This window comes from Palaemon carinicauda, chromosome 19 (genome assembly GCF_036898095.1).
Source record: "Palaemon carinicauda isolate YSFRI2023 chromosome 19, ASM3689809v2, whole genome shotgun sequence".
Lineage (NCBI taxonomy): Eukaryota > Metazoa > Arthropoda > Malacostraca > Decapoda > Palaemonidae > Palaemon > Palaemon carinicauda.
The window spans coordinates 75,286,412-75,302,638 of NC_090743.1; the positions used below are offsets into that span (position 1 = coordinate 75,286,412).

A 16,227-nucleotide genomic window follows, 5' to 3' on the forward strand; every position below is an offset into this window, starting at 1 on the left:
ATAATAACTAATGATAAGAGGTTTAAACGAAATGTATGAAAACCATATAGAATTAATTGTGAATAAATAAGCATGACATTAAAGAAATATGTTACGATCTGTTATTTATTCATCGAAATGAAAGAAAAATAAATCGCTAATGTGTTTGATATGCGCAGTAGCTTTGTGCGTCCGCATTTACCAGAAAATACTGTTCGTTGTTTTTTAACTTGAATATGTACTTATTGATATAAAACTAATTGTAAATAAATCGCTAATGGTATGATATGCATATGTTGTAGCATTGTGCGTTCGTGCATACCATGCATTATAGTTCATTGTGATTTTTAACTTAAATATAGGCCTATGCTTATTGATATGATATTAATTCTGAATAAAAAATCGTTAGACTAAAAGGAAAAATATGTTACGATCTTTTATTTCATTAACGAAATGAAAGAAAAATAAATCGCTAATGTGTTTGATATGCACATATCGTAGCATTGTGTGTTCGTACATACAATAGTTTTGTTTAGTGTGTTTATTAGCTTGAAATGTACTTAATGATATAAAATTGATTGTAGATAAATAATCATGATATTAAAAGGAAAAATAAGAGAGAGAGAGAGAGAGAGAGAGAGAGAGAGAGAGAGAGAGAGAGAGAGAGAGAGAGAGAGAGAGAGAGAGAGAGAGAGAGGATGGGGACGGAAGCAAGGCAGGGGACAGCCAATAGTGATGAGGAGCGTGATGCGTCATAGTGTGAATGTAGATGGGTAATAACTTATGTTATTCTAAAATAAATGTAAGTAGAGTAAGAATGTGTGTGTTTACTGTTTCTGTGATGTTCAGATATACCAGTACTGTAATGTGTTTAAATTTCATAGTAACAAAATCCCAAAATAAACAGACTTCCAATGGCCAAGAACGTAATACCCCCATTACCATTATTTCTTATGGAGAAATTATGTTCTGTTAATACAATTTCCGTAAACACGATTTCCGTTAACACGACCCAAGGCTATGGGCCTTGACACGACCTCTCCCGGAACATAACTCTCGTGTTAACGGGGAGTTAACTGTAAAGGATTTCTGGAAGGAGATTCTCCTTCCTGGCAATAACTCCTCCCTTCCTCCCGACACCACTATCCACTTACGCCATATATAAGTTTTCTTATATGTTATAATGACTTCTAATATTTTCTCTTTTTGGGAGTTTTATGTGTTATTGTATTTAATGTTTTTGTTAAAACTACATAACTGCATCACTTTTTTTATGCAAATATGTCATGTTACTAGTAAATTATTCACTTCTACGTTATTTGTAATGGGGAATAATGATTCGTTATTCAACCATTTTTTTGGAACGAATTAGGGTCGAATACCGAGGTATGACTGCATTAGTTTTGATAGGGTTCAACTTTATTCTCCATAATTTGCATTACACATTAATTTTGACTACATTTCAATCACAGGGTTCAGCAACCAAAGGCATACATTCAGTTGATGAAATTGATACAAAGAGAGTAGCATCTTCTTCATACATGTATATACTAGGGTTTCTTATTTTTAGAGGAGGTCTTTGTCCCAGGATTCCGGGATTAAAGTTCTTCTAATCCCGGGATGTCTATTTTCTCATGAATTTTCTTTATGACTCATTTTTGTTAAAGCTACTCTGGCTTCTAACCATAAATAATTATTTTCATGTATAGGGTAATGCCATAGCCGATATAGAATCCTTTCAATGACGTCACTGGGAATCGCCGGCGGCCATGCTGGAGGACATACAAAGCGAAACCATGGCGGCTGCTACAGCGAATATGGACAATGAGAGCGACTTTGTCAAACAATTGTCGGGTGATGATAAGCGTTTTTACAAGCAGAAACTCGGTCTAATTGATGGCCTAGATCCATACCAGATGCAGAAATCATTCGGTCAAAATATTGAGGATTTTCCCAGTATTTCATACATTGATATGGTGAACTACTTGTTTTTCCCTTTAATGCTTTTAAGTCCAAAATTAGATAAACACTGGGCCAATGAAGAGTGTTTATGATTATAAAGCTATTATTGATCATTTAGCCTAACCTTGTGTATTATAATTTTTGATTGTCAAAATTTATGTAAAAGTTTTGCATTATAATGTCAAATCTTTTATTAATTCATGCCTAACCATTGTGTTTGTGTTTGGTTACAAATGCTATAATTTCTTATATACATATAAACATATGATGGACAAACTCTATTGTAATGCTCTTTGATGATCGTTTTGCCTCCTTGCAATTAAATGCGCAAGTTTAATTATTTTTTCGATGTTTCATATATAAGCTGAAGACCCCTTCGGGTTAAACCAGCTTTCAGATATTATTATTATTATAATTATTATTATTATTATTATTATTTATAATCAATGTTTATTCATCACATAAGCCTGTATGTCTGCACAATTCAATACACAAATTAAAATAAATATAAATATACACTTATATATAGGCATGAGCACCTTGACGAAATAGTGACCTAGGTAAGTAGCCTTTGTTAATATAGCCAATATGGGCGCTTTTAATTTTTGTTTTGAAAATCTGAGATGCCCCTTTTGATGTTTAAAAATTGAGATGCCCCCTCCCCCACACACACTACACACTGAACTGACGATGATACTTGTGAAGTCACCCATGCGATCGGATATAGCATGTTTACACAGGAATAATGATACTTTTAGGGCCTAGCCGAGACTGACCTGATATGAAATGATCAGAACAGATACGTGCGTAGGGTAGTGAGGATTCACGTAGATCAGCCCGTGTTATTCTGGTCGACCACAAGTCACGTCTGCGCTTGGACAATTCTTCTGTATCTTTGTCCCTATTCTATATAACTGCCGGTATGTGGTAGAAACTCTTGTCATCTCTTTGTCCTCGATTCCCACAGCCAACAGTAGCGCAAAAACTGGGCATTATGTGAATGTGAATGTGATGAGATGGCTAACTATTCAACAGTTTAACCACAGCTATTCAAAGAACGCGTCTTTGATTGTCCTCCAAGATGGCGGACCGGAAGTTTGATGACGTATAATGAAAGGACTCTATACTATGGTAAAAATTATTATTATTAATACTATTAATATCAATATTACTATTAATATTGATAATAATAATATTAATGAGCATATTAGTGTTGAAAATTTGATATCAACACTAATATTATTGATATTAATATTAATACTAATATCAATATTGATATTATTAATAATAATGTTGTTATATTAAAAGTAATATTAATACTGATAATATTATCAATAGTATTAATATCAATATTAACAATGTTTATAATAATAATGTCAATATTACTAATATTAATACTATTGAGAATAATAATATTAAAAATGATTGATATTGTTAATAATAATAAAATCGATAATATTGATAATAATAATAATAATAATAATAATAATAATAATAATTTTCTTGATATTGATAATATTGATAACATTGATAGGATTGATAATATTTATAATAATATTATTTTTATCATTATTAATATTAGGATTATTAGAGTTAAGATTATAAGATCATAATATTAGAGTAGTATTAATATTATAATTATTTTCATTATTATTATTATTATTATTATTATTATTATTATTATTCTTTTTATTCTTATCATCATCATCATCATTGTCATCATCATCATCACTATCACTATCATTATTATTATTATTATTATTATTATTATTATTATTATTATTATTGATGATGATATTAGTGATATTAATAATATTAGTATTAATAAAATTAGAGAAAACAATAATGATATCAATAATCCTAATATTAATAATATTAATATCAATATAAATAACATTAACATTAATATTAAAAATTTTAATATTAAAAATTTTAATAATAATAATAATAATAATAATAATAATAATAATAATAATAATAATGATAGTGTTATTAATTAGATGTACAGTATGTAATATTATTAATATTACTATTGATGATAATAATATCATTATATTAAAATTATAATTAATTTTTATTATTAATAATAATCAATATAATGAATATTAATGGTATTAATAAGAATGATAATGTTGATAACATAAACTACTTTATCAATATTAAAAATTTTAATATTAATAATAAGAATACCAATATTATTATCAATAATAATATTGATAATAATAATAATAATAACAATAACAATAATAATAATAAATATATATATATATATATATATATATATATATATATATATATATATATATATATATATATATATATATATATATAATTAATAATATTAACATGATTTTTAATATTATTATGAGTATTATCAATATTTATATTATCATTATTGATATTTTTATTAATAATATTAATTATATTAAATTATTGATAAGAAAATTCATATTATCAATATTATTAATAATAATATTGATAATATTGTTATTAATGTTATTAACATGAGTATTTATATTACTAATATTATTAATCATATTAATATATATATATATATATATATATATATATATATATATATATATATATATATATATATATATATATATATATATATATATACAGTATATATATATATATATATATATATATATATATATATATATATATATATATATATATATATATATATATATATATGTGTGTGTATATATATATATATATATATATATATATATATATATATATATATATATATATATATATACAGTATATATGTTTGTGAATATATCAGTAATGATAATATTGATAGTAATATAAAAATAATACTAATATTGCGATTAATATTTATATCATTAACGTCAATATTGATATTAATATTGGAATTGATATTATAATCAATAATATCAGTATTATTATTAATATTAACATTTATATCAATATTGATATTAATATTAATTTTAATATTATTAATATGATTATTAATATTGATATTGATATTGATATTTATATCAATATTAATATTAATATATAAATATAGATATCTATATTTATGTTTATATTGATATTAAGAATATTAATATTAGGATTATTGATATTAAGATTATTGATATTAAGATTAATATTAAGATTTTTAATAGCTATATCATTAATATTAAGATGATTAATATTAAGATTATCAAAATTAAGATTATTGATATTAAAATAATTATTATTAATACTAGTATTATTGTTACTATTATTATTGATAATACTATTGATATGAACACTAATATTAATAATTATATTATTATTATTACTAATATTGATATTAACTAATATTAATATTAATAATAATAGTAATGTTATTATGTTTATAATGATATTAATACTATTATTATTATCAATATAGACAATGTTTATAATACTTCTACTACTACTACTACTACTAATAATAATAATAATAATGATAATAATAATAATATTTATTTTATATTAATATTGTTAACATTGATAATATTGATACTATCATTATTATATTGAAATAATTAGGATTAAGATATTAACATCATAATATTACAGTATTATTAATATTATTATAATTATTATTGTTATTAGCATTATTATTACTATTATTATTAGTAGTAGTAGTAGTAGTTATATTATTATCATTTTTATTACTCTTTATTATTATCATTATTGTTATTATTATTGTCATTTTCATTGTTATGTTATTGTTATGGTTATTATCATCATCATCATCATCACTATCCCTATCACTTTTATCATTATTATTATTATCATTATTATTACTGATAATATTGATATCAATGAAATTAAAAATAATGATAATGATTTTAATAATGTTAATATTAATAATATTGATATCAATATTAATAAGTTATATTAGTATGATTAATAATAATATCATTATTAATAATATTAACATTAAAATCATTAAAAATATTAATGTTATTAATGTTAATAATAATGTATCTATTTCATATTAATATGAATAATAATAATATTGGTAATATTAATATTTTTAGTATTGAAATTAATTATATTAATGTTAATGATATTAATATCAATAATATTAATATTCATAATAACCATATTAATAATATTATAAATAACCTCAATATTAATATTATTATTAATTATTATTAGAATAATAACATTAACAGTATTGATAATATTCATAATAATACCATGAATCATAATATTGATGATAGTAGTTTTAATAATATTAATATTATTATGTTATTGATATTGTCAATATCATTAATGCTATTATTAATACTGACGTTATTAAAAATAATAATTTTTATATTAATATTCATAATAATATTAATGTTAATATTAGTATTATCAATATTAATAGTATTATTCATATTATTTTTAATATTAAAGTTATTAATAATATTACTATTGAATATAGTAATATTCATATAAATGATATTAATATTTAATATTATCAATGATAATGTTTTTAACATCAAAATAATATTACTTTGGGACCCTATAGGTCTACTGGCTGAGAAGTCGTCACCAGTCATTTCCTGGCCCTCCAAGGTCCTACCTTGGGTAAACTACAGTATACGTCTATCAGCTGATGTGTCATCACCAGCCATTTCCCGGCCCTCCAAGGTCCCACCTTGGGTAACCTATACGTCTATCAGCTGAAGAGTCACCACCAGCCATTGCCTACCCCTCTTGGGTCCTATATTGAGGAGCCTATAGGTCTTCTGGCTAAGGAGTCATCACCAGCCATTTCCTGGCCCTCCAAGGTCCTACCTTGGGTAACCTACACATCTCTCAGCTGAGGAGTCATCACCAGCCATTGCCTGGCAAAATTCAGCTCCTACCTTGGGGAAACTATAGGTCTTTCAGCTGAGGAGTCATCAGCAACCATTGGCTAGCCCTCCTGGGTCCTACCTTGGGGAGCCTAGAGGTCTAGTAGCTGAGAAGTCATCACCAGCCATTAGCTGGCCCTCATAGGTCCTACCTTGGGGAGCCACTAGGGGTATTGGCTGAGGACTTATTACCAGCCATTGGTAGGCCATCCCAGGTCCTAACTTGAGTAGCCTGTATGTCTATCGGCTAAGGATTAACTACCAGCAATTGCCTGGTCCTTCCGGGTCTTACCTTGGGAAGCCTATACGACCATCAGTTGTGGAATCACCACAAGCCATTGCCTGGCTCTCCTGGGACCTAGCTTTGGGAGCCTTTAGCTCTACCGGCTGAGGAGTCATCCCTAGCCATTGGCTGGTCCTCCCAGATCTTACCTTGGGTAGCTTATATGTCTATCAGCGGAGCAGTCACCACCAGCCATTGCCTGCCCTTTCTGGGTCCTACTGTGGGCAGGACCCAGCTGAGGAATTTTGAGTAGCCATTGCTTGGCCCTCATGGGTCCTTCCTTGGGGATCTTATAGGTCTTCTGGATGAGTAGTCATCACCAGTCATTGGCTGTCTCTCCTAGGTCCAACCTTGGGTAGCCTATACGTCTATCGGCTTACAAGTCACCACCAGCCATTGCCTTGTCCTTGCGGGTCCTACCTCCGAAGCATACATGTCTACTGGCTGAGGAGTCATCTGCACCCATTGCAGGGCCCTCTTGGGTCCTACTTTGGGAGCCTATATGTCTACTGGCTGAGAAGTTGTCACCAACCATTTCCTGGCCCTTCAAGGTCCTGCATTGGGTAGCCTATACGACTATTACCTGGAGAGTCACCACCAGCCACTTCCTGGCACCTCCAGATACTACTTTCGGGAGCTTAGAGGTCTACCAGCTGAGGAGTCACCACCAGCCCTTGCCTGGCTGTCCTGGGTTCTACCTTGGGGATCCTACAGGTTTACTGGCTGATGAGTCATCAGAAGCCATTGCCTGGTCCTCCTGTGTCCTACCTTGGGTAGCCTATACGCCTATTAGCTGAGGAGTCCCCACCAAGCTTTGCTTAGCCGTCCTGGGTTCTACCTTGGAGAGCCGACAGGTTTACTGGCTGAAGAGTCATCAGCAGCCATTGCCTGGCCCTCCTGTGTCCTACCTTGGGTAGCCTATACGCCTATTAGCCGAGGAGTCCCCACCAGCCTTTGCTTAGCCGTCCTGGGTTCTACCTTAGGGAGCCGACAGGTTTACTGGCTGAAGAGTCATCAGCAGCCATTGCCAGGCCCTCCTGTGTCCTACCTTTTGGAGCTTATAGGTCTACCAGATAAGGAGTCATCTGCAGACACTGGTGGGCCTTCCCAGGTCCTACAATAGGCAGCCTGTACATATATCAGCTGAGGAGTCACCACCAGCCATTGCCTGGTCCCTCTGGATCTTACTTTTGGGAGATTACAGGTTTACTGGCTGTAGAGTCATCAGCAGCCGTTGTCTAACCCTCCTCGGTCTTACTTTGTGGATCCTAAGAAGTAAACCGACTGAGAAGTCATAAGCAGCCTGACTATCCCTCCTGGGTCCTACCTTGGGTAGCCTATACACTATACATCTATCAGATGAGGAGTCACCACCAGCCACTGCCTGGCCCTTCTGGATTCTACCTTGGGTAGCCTACAGGTCTACCGGCTGAGGACTCATCAGCAAAGTAAAGCCATCAACCTTCCTACATTATTCACTTTTCTAATCATACAGGTATTTAAAAACGTCTAATGATATTCGTGAGGAGTTTGAAATTCTAAGTCTTTTGGTGGTATGTTTACTTTGCAGTAGTTGACCTCTGCTCTTAGATCAGCTTTTTCATTCCAATGGATGTCGTTTGTTCTTGCAATTCATTTTGAATGTCAAGAAAATACCAAAAGTTAATAGAGTCGGCAATGTGATTTACATGGTACCTGGTGGATGTCTGTACCCTATGCATTTGGATGTACCCCTTTTTTTCTTAATTATCGAATCTATCATATTCAACCTTGTCTTCAATATTATTACTGTTTCTTAGTGCCAAGTCAACCTGTTAATATTATCGTTATTTTCATTATTAGCTATGCTACAACCCAAGCTGTAAAAGCAGGATTCTATAAGCCGAAGGGCTCCAAGAGGGAAAAATAGCTCAGTGAGGAAAGGAAACCAGAAAATAAATAAACTACAAGAGAAGTAACTAACAATTTGTATAAAATATTCTAAGAAGAGCAACAATATTAGAATACATCTTTCATATATAGCCTAAACTCTAGAAAATGAAAAAAAAAAAAAAAAAAAAAGACTAGAGGAAGAGAAATGAGATAATAGTTTGCCCAAGTGTACCCTCAAGCAAGAGAACTCTGTAACCTCTTCTTCCATTAGGCCTACTGATTCTACTGATGTGGTATAATTCTTAAGTGTCCAAAATTAAAATTAACTATTTTAATGCAGTTAGAGGTTCATCTTGTGTTTCTCAGCTTTTATCATTATCATAGCCGATGTGGTAACGTCCCTGACTGGTGAACGCAAGACTGAGGTTTGAGTCCCACTCATACTCATAGGTTTCTTTGGTCGCTGCAACCTCACCGTCTTTGTGAGGTAAGGATGGGGTGTTGTGTGTTTGGGGGAGCCTATAGGTCTATCTGCTGAGTCATCAGCAACCACTGCCTGGCTCTCCTTGGTCCTAGCTTCGGTGGAAAGGGGGCTTGGGCGCTGATCATAATTATGTATATATGGTCAGTCTATAGGGCATTGTCCTGCTTGATAGGACAATGTCACTAACCTTTGCCCCTGCCATTCATAAGCGGCCTTTGAACCTTTAAATGCTATAGCGTATTCACAATTATAAGAATGTGTCAATCTATATATGAGTGACATTTATATTGGCATCATCTAAGTTAAGCAACTCTTCTAGGAGAAGAGCATTCAAAAATACAAGCATTGTTCTCTAGTCTTGGGTAGTGCCTTAGCCTCTGCACCCTGGTCTTCTTCCATTATCTTGGGTTAGAATTTTCTTTTTTAAATGTACACTCGTGCACACTATTCTATTAATTTACTTATTTCCTTTCCTCACTGGGTTATTTAACCAGATGGAGCCTGTGGGCTTATTGTATATTGCTTTTCCAACTAGGGTTGTAGCTTAGCAAGTAATAATAATAATAATAATAATAATAATAATAATAATAATAATAATAATAATAATAATAATAATAATAATAATAATAGAATATATAGTTACAATCTTCAACTGTTTCTTTAACTCGTTAAAACTATTAGAAGGGTAATGACATAACATCTTTATTAAAAATGAATATAGATATTTTTAAACATGGTTAAACAATCATAGGCTAATATTGGTTTATATGAAGTCTATAGTCAAACTATATCGTAAATCCTAGATTTTAAGATCCTATCTACTTTCAGTTTATGATGATAGTTTTAGTATTCTTAAGTAAATCTTACTCATTTTATATCACATAGTTATATAAGTTATGGAAGATAGTATTTCTGAAGGCATTAACTCATAAATATGCTAAGATGGCTTTATAACGAGAAAATAGGATAACTAAAATTTCGTTGTGGTTAAATATATTATTGTCACCCATAAATAATGTTTTCTTTAAATAAAAAGTTGCATCGTTTTCTTTTTCTTAAGGCCGCTGATCCAGGGGTAGCTTTCTTATACATATCCCTCTTATATATTCCTTAAATATTAAATTATATTCCTACGAATATCTTCTGAACTCTTATTATAATACAAATAATCTATCGGAAGAATGTTTAAATATATCTTAAGTAGACCTGATGAAAAGGCCATAGAACGCCGATTATGGTGGTCTCTGATTGGTTGAAGTAATTCTTTAACCAGAGAGACAACTTTTCGGGAATCTGTCCCCAGATCTGGGAATCTTTAGAGGTTTTTGGGTACATCAAGTGTGGGAACTCCAATACGTCTGTTAACTAAAAAGAAAACTCTATCTAAGTTCTCTTGAATAATTCAGTCTCAAATAAGGTTTATAATGACTGAGAATGACTTAATTACGTTTTACTGTTTTCCTTTGGTGTGACATTCATTACAATTATCATTTTATTAATATGTCTTTCAGAGCACTCACTCAAATTGGAACATTTCATCATTAAAAACTAGATTTTACTGTCTGTGGTTTAACAAATAAAATAATTAAAATCAATACAGGATATATTATAATTATTGAAGACACAGGAGTATAGAGTACAGTATTTAGTAAGCTACAGGTTCAATTTCTGTTGGAGATTACCTGGAAAAAATAATTCTGGTCTGGGGAACTTTTAGTGACTGTACAGAGAAGTCCCTTACAATGTAGACTGTAGAAGAAGATTCATTTCTGCCCCAGACACAGAGAGAGGAAGAAGGAACTCAGTCTTGTCTTTTAACTTGTGATCCTTTAAACAATGAAGGCTTTAATGGGTAAGGACGGACACAGTTTACAAGGTTTTATGGCTTCTCTTATGTTTTTGCTGTTGTTTTATTAATCAAAATACCGCATATTTGAATAACCTGCAGATGTTGAATAGTAAACCATCGAATTTCTTTAAGAGTCTTTTATTGGCGAAGAATTTTTGTGAGGAGACATTTCCAAAAATGGTCTTTTTAGCGTGTGGTGGTAATTCCCATAACCAATGAAGGGTTATTAAATGAGATTGTTTCCAGATGTGGTTTTCAATTTTTCAATTAACAATAGGACAGTGTGTAACTAGCTGTGTGGTGGTTTGAGCTCTAGTTATGCACACTGTAATCACCTATAATCATATTTGTTACTATAAGAATGAATTGAGATAATTATAATGCCTGTAGCCGTAGGCCTAGATTTTATAATCCAAAATCAAATGTCGATATCTACTTCCTTTTAATATTTTGTTCCCGTGATTGAAATAAGGGTCGTATCATCGTAAAGTCTGCTCAATGTTTTATTTGATAAAATACAAAACTGTATTTTATCACTAACTTTCATTTAATCTGGTAAGAAATCTTATAAGAAAGTTTTTCACATTTTTAAATTTGTGAATGTGATGGTGTAAACTACAGTAGAAACTGTGTAATTTGTGCAAATTATTTGCATTACAAAATTGTAATTAGGAACCGAGAGTTTCAGGTGATGTGCGTTGGAAAGATAGGATCTTTTCGGTTTGAGTGCCTATCGAATTTAAATGTTTTTTTTTTATTCCAAAGTATGTATTTTGATGTGGAAAACCCTAAAATGATAACCATTTTGTGGAGAAATTATTTATTAACACTGAAATTGGCTTATATCAATCAATATCTTACTGAAATGCTGCGATTTCTCTGTGCGCTTTCTTGATTTTCAGGGCACTACTGAACCTAAGAAAACCCACCTAACCTAGCATAGGTTAGCGAGAACAAGCATTTGGATGGGAGTGAATAGAATGGTAAGAAAAGGTGATATGTTTCCAAAACATCATTACATAAGATAACATTTAATTGAAGAGACAGCAGAAGACCTAGTAAAGGAACTAAGAGAATCCCTCACGCTTTTTTATGAAAAATGAAACTAATAGAGATATCTCATTGAAACTTTATTCAGTAATAAAAATCATGCCTACTCACGTGTGTAGAAAGTTTCAAGAAGATTCATGAAAAAGAAATGAAGAAAAAAAATAAAATTAACAAAAATATGCCAAATTTTCACCATTTTTAAAATTCAATAAACGTCAAAATTTTTTTTATAAATGCAATTTTTTAAACTTCTAAACGATAGAGGAACTATTATTCTGTAATTCTGCCAGTACAGATTATAAAAAAAGTAAAAATTACTATATCCAAAAAATGGTTGAAACTACACCTATTCGCTATGTTGGAAATTTCTTACATTTTTCAAAAACAAAAATATTTAAAAATAAAATTTGAAAAAAACTCTCTGGTAATATCAAAATTCGACCATTCACAATAGCATTGAAGAAAATTGCATGTGAATATCTTAAAAAATAAGAATCTTGCACAAGTTTGAATGGTGAAAACTTACTTTTGAGTTATGGCCATTTAAAGTTCAGAATCCTCCCGCGGCGTACTCCATGTCCCGTTTCAGGTTCTGAATCCTCGTCTTCCTTCTGATAGGAGAATCCATTAATCTATCAAGCTTCTTCAAGTGCTTGGATACTGCAGTTGTTACCTCAATCCCAAAGCATTCAAATAAAGAGGATGAGGATGCCAAATAGCCGATTTTATACCTTGCAACAGCAGTTGCAACTGCAAAGTCCACCATTCTCTTATTTGCCCTCTGGTGCTTTGGGCATAAATTCCAAATTCTGTGGTGCAATGACTCGTTGCTATTTTGAGTTAGCCCTTTTAGACATTTCTTCATAAGGTCATCTGAGGTTAACCGTTCATATATTTGTTTCAGAAATGCTAACTCTTGTTTTCCCAACTTGAAATGAATTTTCACTGTATCGTGTGATGGTGGCACTTCATTATTTGCAAGGGCTCTATTGTAAAAACACCACGAGTTTTTCCCTTTAGTACAAAGGTGATGCTGGGGGTTATCATCTGTAGACGAGCAATGAAAATAGGATGATAGTATTTCATTTCTCATCGCTTCAGCAGATGTCCCTATCATCCTTTTCATTGAAACTGAGAAATAGTATTGCAGATGATTGATGACGACTTCAGTCAGTTTGCCACGCCCTCCCAATGACAGCTTTCTCTTTTTCTTCGGGGGCAATGTTTCCTTAGGTTCATCTTCTTCAACAAATTTTCTTTTACCCTCTCGTGCGTTGAAACCAAAGCGTTTTGATACATGATTTACACACTCTAACTTTTCAACCTGGCATTCGGTGCCATACGGCCCAGTGCCACCATTCATTGCCCTGAGAGAGGCATATGAGGAGCTGTCACCATCAGATATCATGATTACATATCTCAGTTTATAATCTTTCGACCGTCCCCACATTTTAACAGCAGATTTTGCCTCCATCCCCCCCGATGACCCTTCGTAATTTTGCTCACAATCTGTGTCCAAGTGAGTGTCCATCCACTCCACATATTCAGCTTGTGAAATTTTATCCTTTTCCATCAAATTCCGTTTTGCGTTGCACTGATCACATATTTTGCTCATTACGTAATAGTCTATTACGTGACCTGTTTCTGATTCAATAACAGCACCCACTCCTAAATTACTTCTGTGTCCCCGACGGTGCCATGTCCCATCAAAACTAACAGCAACATCAGTCCACCCACCATCACTTTTTTCGCTGTTTTCCCGTATAACTTCATGAATTTGTTTCATTGTCGTACGAGCAACACCCTTTGCACATTCAGTAATATATTTGGCATACCTAATGAAAGTGGTTGAACTAAAATTTCGAAGCCCTAAAAAGGATACAAGTTTCTCCCAAGATATAGATCCCGTCCCTAATGACATACACCCATACACGAACATAATGGTCTGAGTATGGTAATTCTTTTTCTTCACTGCTCAGGCTTCTTTTGTTTCATCATGCACTACAAAGTTACACTCTTGACAAAACACTTTCATATAGGTATCTAGCTGATGGTGTATATATTTCACAGTCACTGCTTCCTGTGCACAATTAGGGCATAACAACTTCGCCATAATATTTGCTATCTTTGATTCGGCAAATATAGATTTAGTGTTTGCCTCTCCCAAGGCCAAGGCCTCTCCTTTCATTGTTTCAGATACCTCTCCCACCAACAAACGTTTTCTTTTCATAGCACTCGTGACTACACGAGTGGGGCTAGAGGCCACATGCTTGGTTGCTGGGGTGCTGCCAGAGGATGAAATAGAAATGTTTCCACTCCTTGCTTTTTCCATTTTCTTAGCCCTCATGGCTTTAGCAAGTTCTTGCCTGCTTAGCACAGTCTTCTTGCGTTTGGGCATGTTTGTAACTACAAAAATAACACAAAAAACGGAAAATGAACGTCTTCAGGCAGAGCTCAGATTAACTCCTCCTATCACAGTCACAGAGACACTGAGTGACTGAGCAGCAGCTGCAGCCTGCGAGGCTGCGAGCCTGCCTACCTGCCTCTGGGTATTCAGTCAGGCTTTTCAGTTTTCACCTACACACCACACTACTATAACTGAGAAGGAAAGTTGCCATTTTGTGATTTTATAAATCGACAGAATTTTCGAAATATAAACAATAAAAACAAACAAAAATAATTTTGACAGCTGCTGCGTGTTGTTTACTACGCATAGGACCACGTGGGTACCGCGGGAGACGTCAATAATATAATAAAATAATAAAAATAAAATACTTAGCGGTCGAATTTTGCTATAAAACTCCGGGAGAGTTCGCCGAATAGTAGGAGAATTTTTCAATAGTTCAAATTCCATAAAATAAATAAGTTCTATATGTTTTTATTTCTTTTAGTGTCATAAATTATACATTGACTAACATAGTCAGTTTTACATTACTACTGTATCCTCTATTCATATATTACTACTGTATCTAATATTTATACATTATTACTGTAACTTGTTTATAAATTGCTAGTGTATTTAGTAATTTTTATCTAAAAATACAGCCGTTTTAACAATGAAAAATGCAGGAAAGACATTAGCCATGTAAAGTGTAAGAGACTTGTAATCGTAAAGTAAAAATTACATTATAGAAGACATCTTGGGGCATTCAAAGCTAAGCCATGGATTGTTTTTTATGTCTTCTATTAACGTACTCTACAATTATAAATCTCTTGCACTTGGCATGGATAATGTCTTTTCTGCCTTTTTCATTGTTGAAACAGTTGTACTTTCATACCAAAATTACAAAATACAGTAGCAATTTATAAACAGAAGTTACAGTAGCAATGTTTAAATATTAGATACAGTAGTAATAGAAGATACAGCAGCAATGTATGCATAGAAGATACAGTAATAATATATAAATAGAAGATACAGTAGTAATGTATAAATATAAGATACAGTAATAATGAATAAATAGAAGACAGTAATAATGAATAAATAGAAGACAGTAATAATGCATAAATAGAAACTACAATAATAATGTATGGACAGAAGATACTGTAGGGAATTTCGAACTGATCACTCGAAATTCCCGCCATTTAACTCCACCTACGTTACGTCAAATTGGAGGGAGGGTTGAGAGAACTCGCGGGCGAATGAATGTGGTTCAAGACGAGACTGTTTTAGAACCTAGAGAACAACCGCCTGGTAGGGGAGGCGCTGAGGCTAAAGAAATCGAGCATTTGTAATTTATGATTAAGAAATTTAATGTCATTTTATTGTAACATGATGAAAAAAATCCCATCTAGAAATTTAGGTTCAGAAAAAACGCGGGAACAAGGTGAGGTCGGGGGGTGCAGAGACCAGCTCCACCTCTTTGATCCGCCGGCCTCAACTGATATAAGTCCTTAATTGTTCTCTCTTCCCCCC

At 32.2% G+C, this 16,227-nt stretch overlaps 1 protein-coding gene across 1 annotated transcript; it reads right to left on the reverse strand.

The window, feature by feature from the left end:
• Positions 1 to 12,845: 12,845 nt before the first annotated feature.
• On the reverse strand, positions 12,846 to 14,802 carry LOC137658273 (uncharacterized). Its single transcript, XM_068392946.1, has one exon. It carries the CDS (start codon positions 14,251 to 14,253, stop codon positions 12,865 to 12,867), a length of 1,389 nt encoding a protein of 462 aa, XP_068249047.1. The 5' UTR covers positions 14,254 to 14,802; the 3' UTR covers positions 12,846 to 12,864.
• Positions 14,803 to 16,227: the final 1,425 nt, after the last annotated feature.

Bases quoted from the DNA above. Each gene is read 5' to 3' on its own strand.
- LOC137658273 (XM_068392946.1), bottom strand. From the start codon at position 14,253: ATGTTCGTGTATGGGTGTATGTCATTAGGGACGGGATCTATATCTTGG.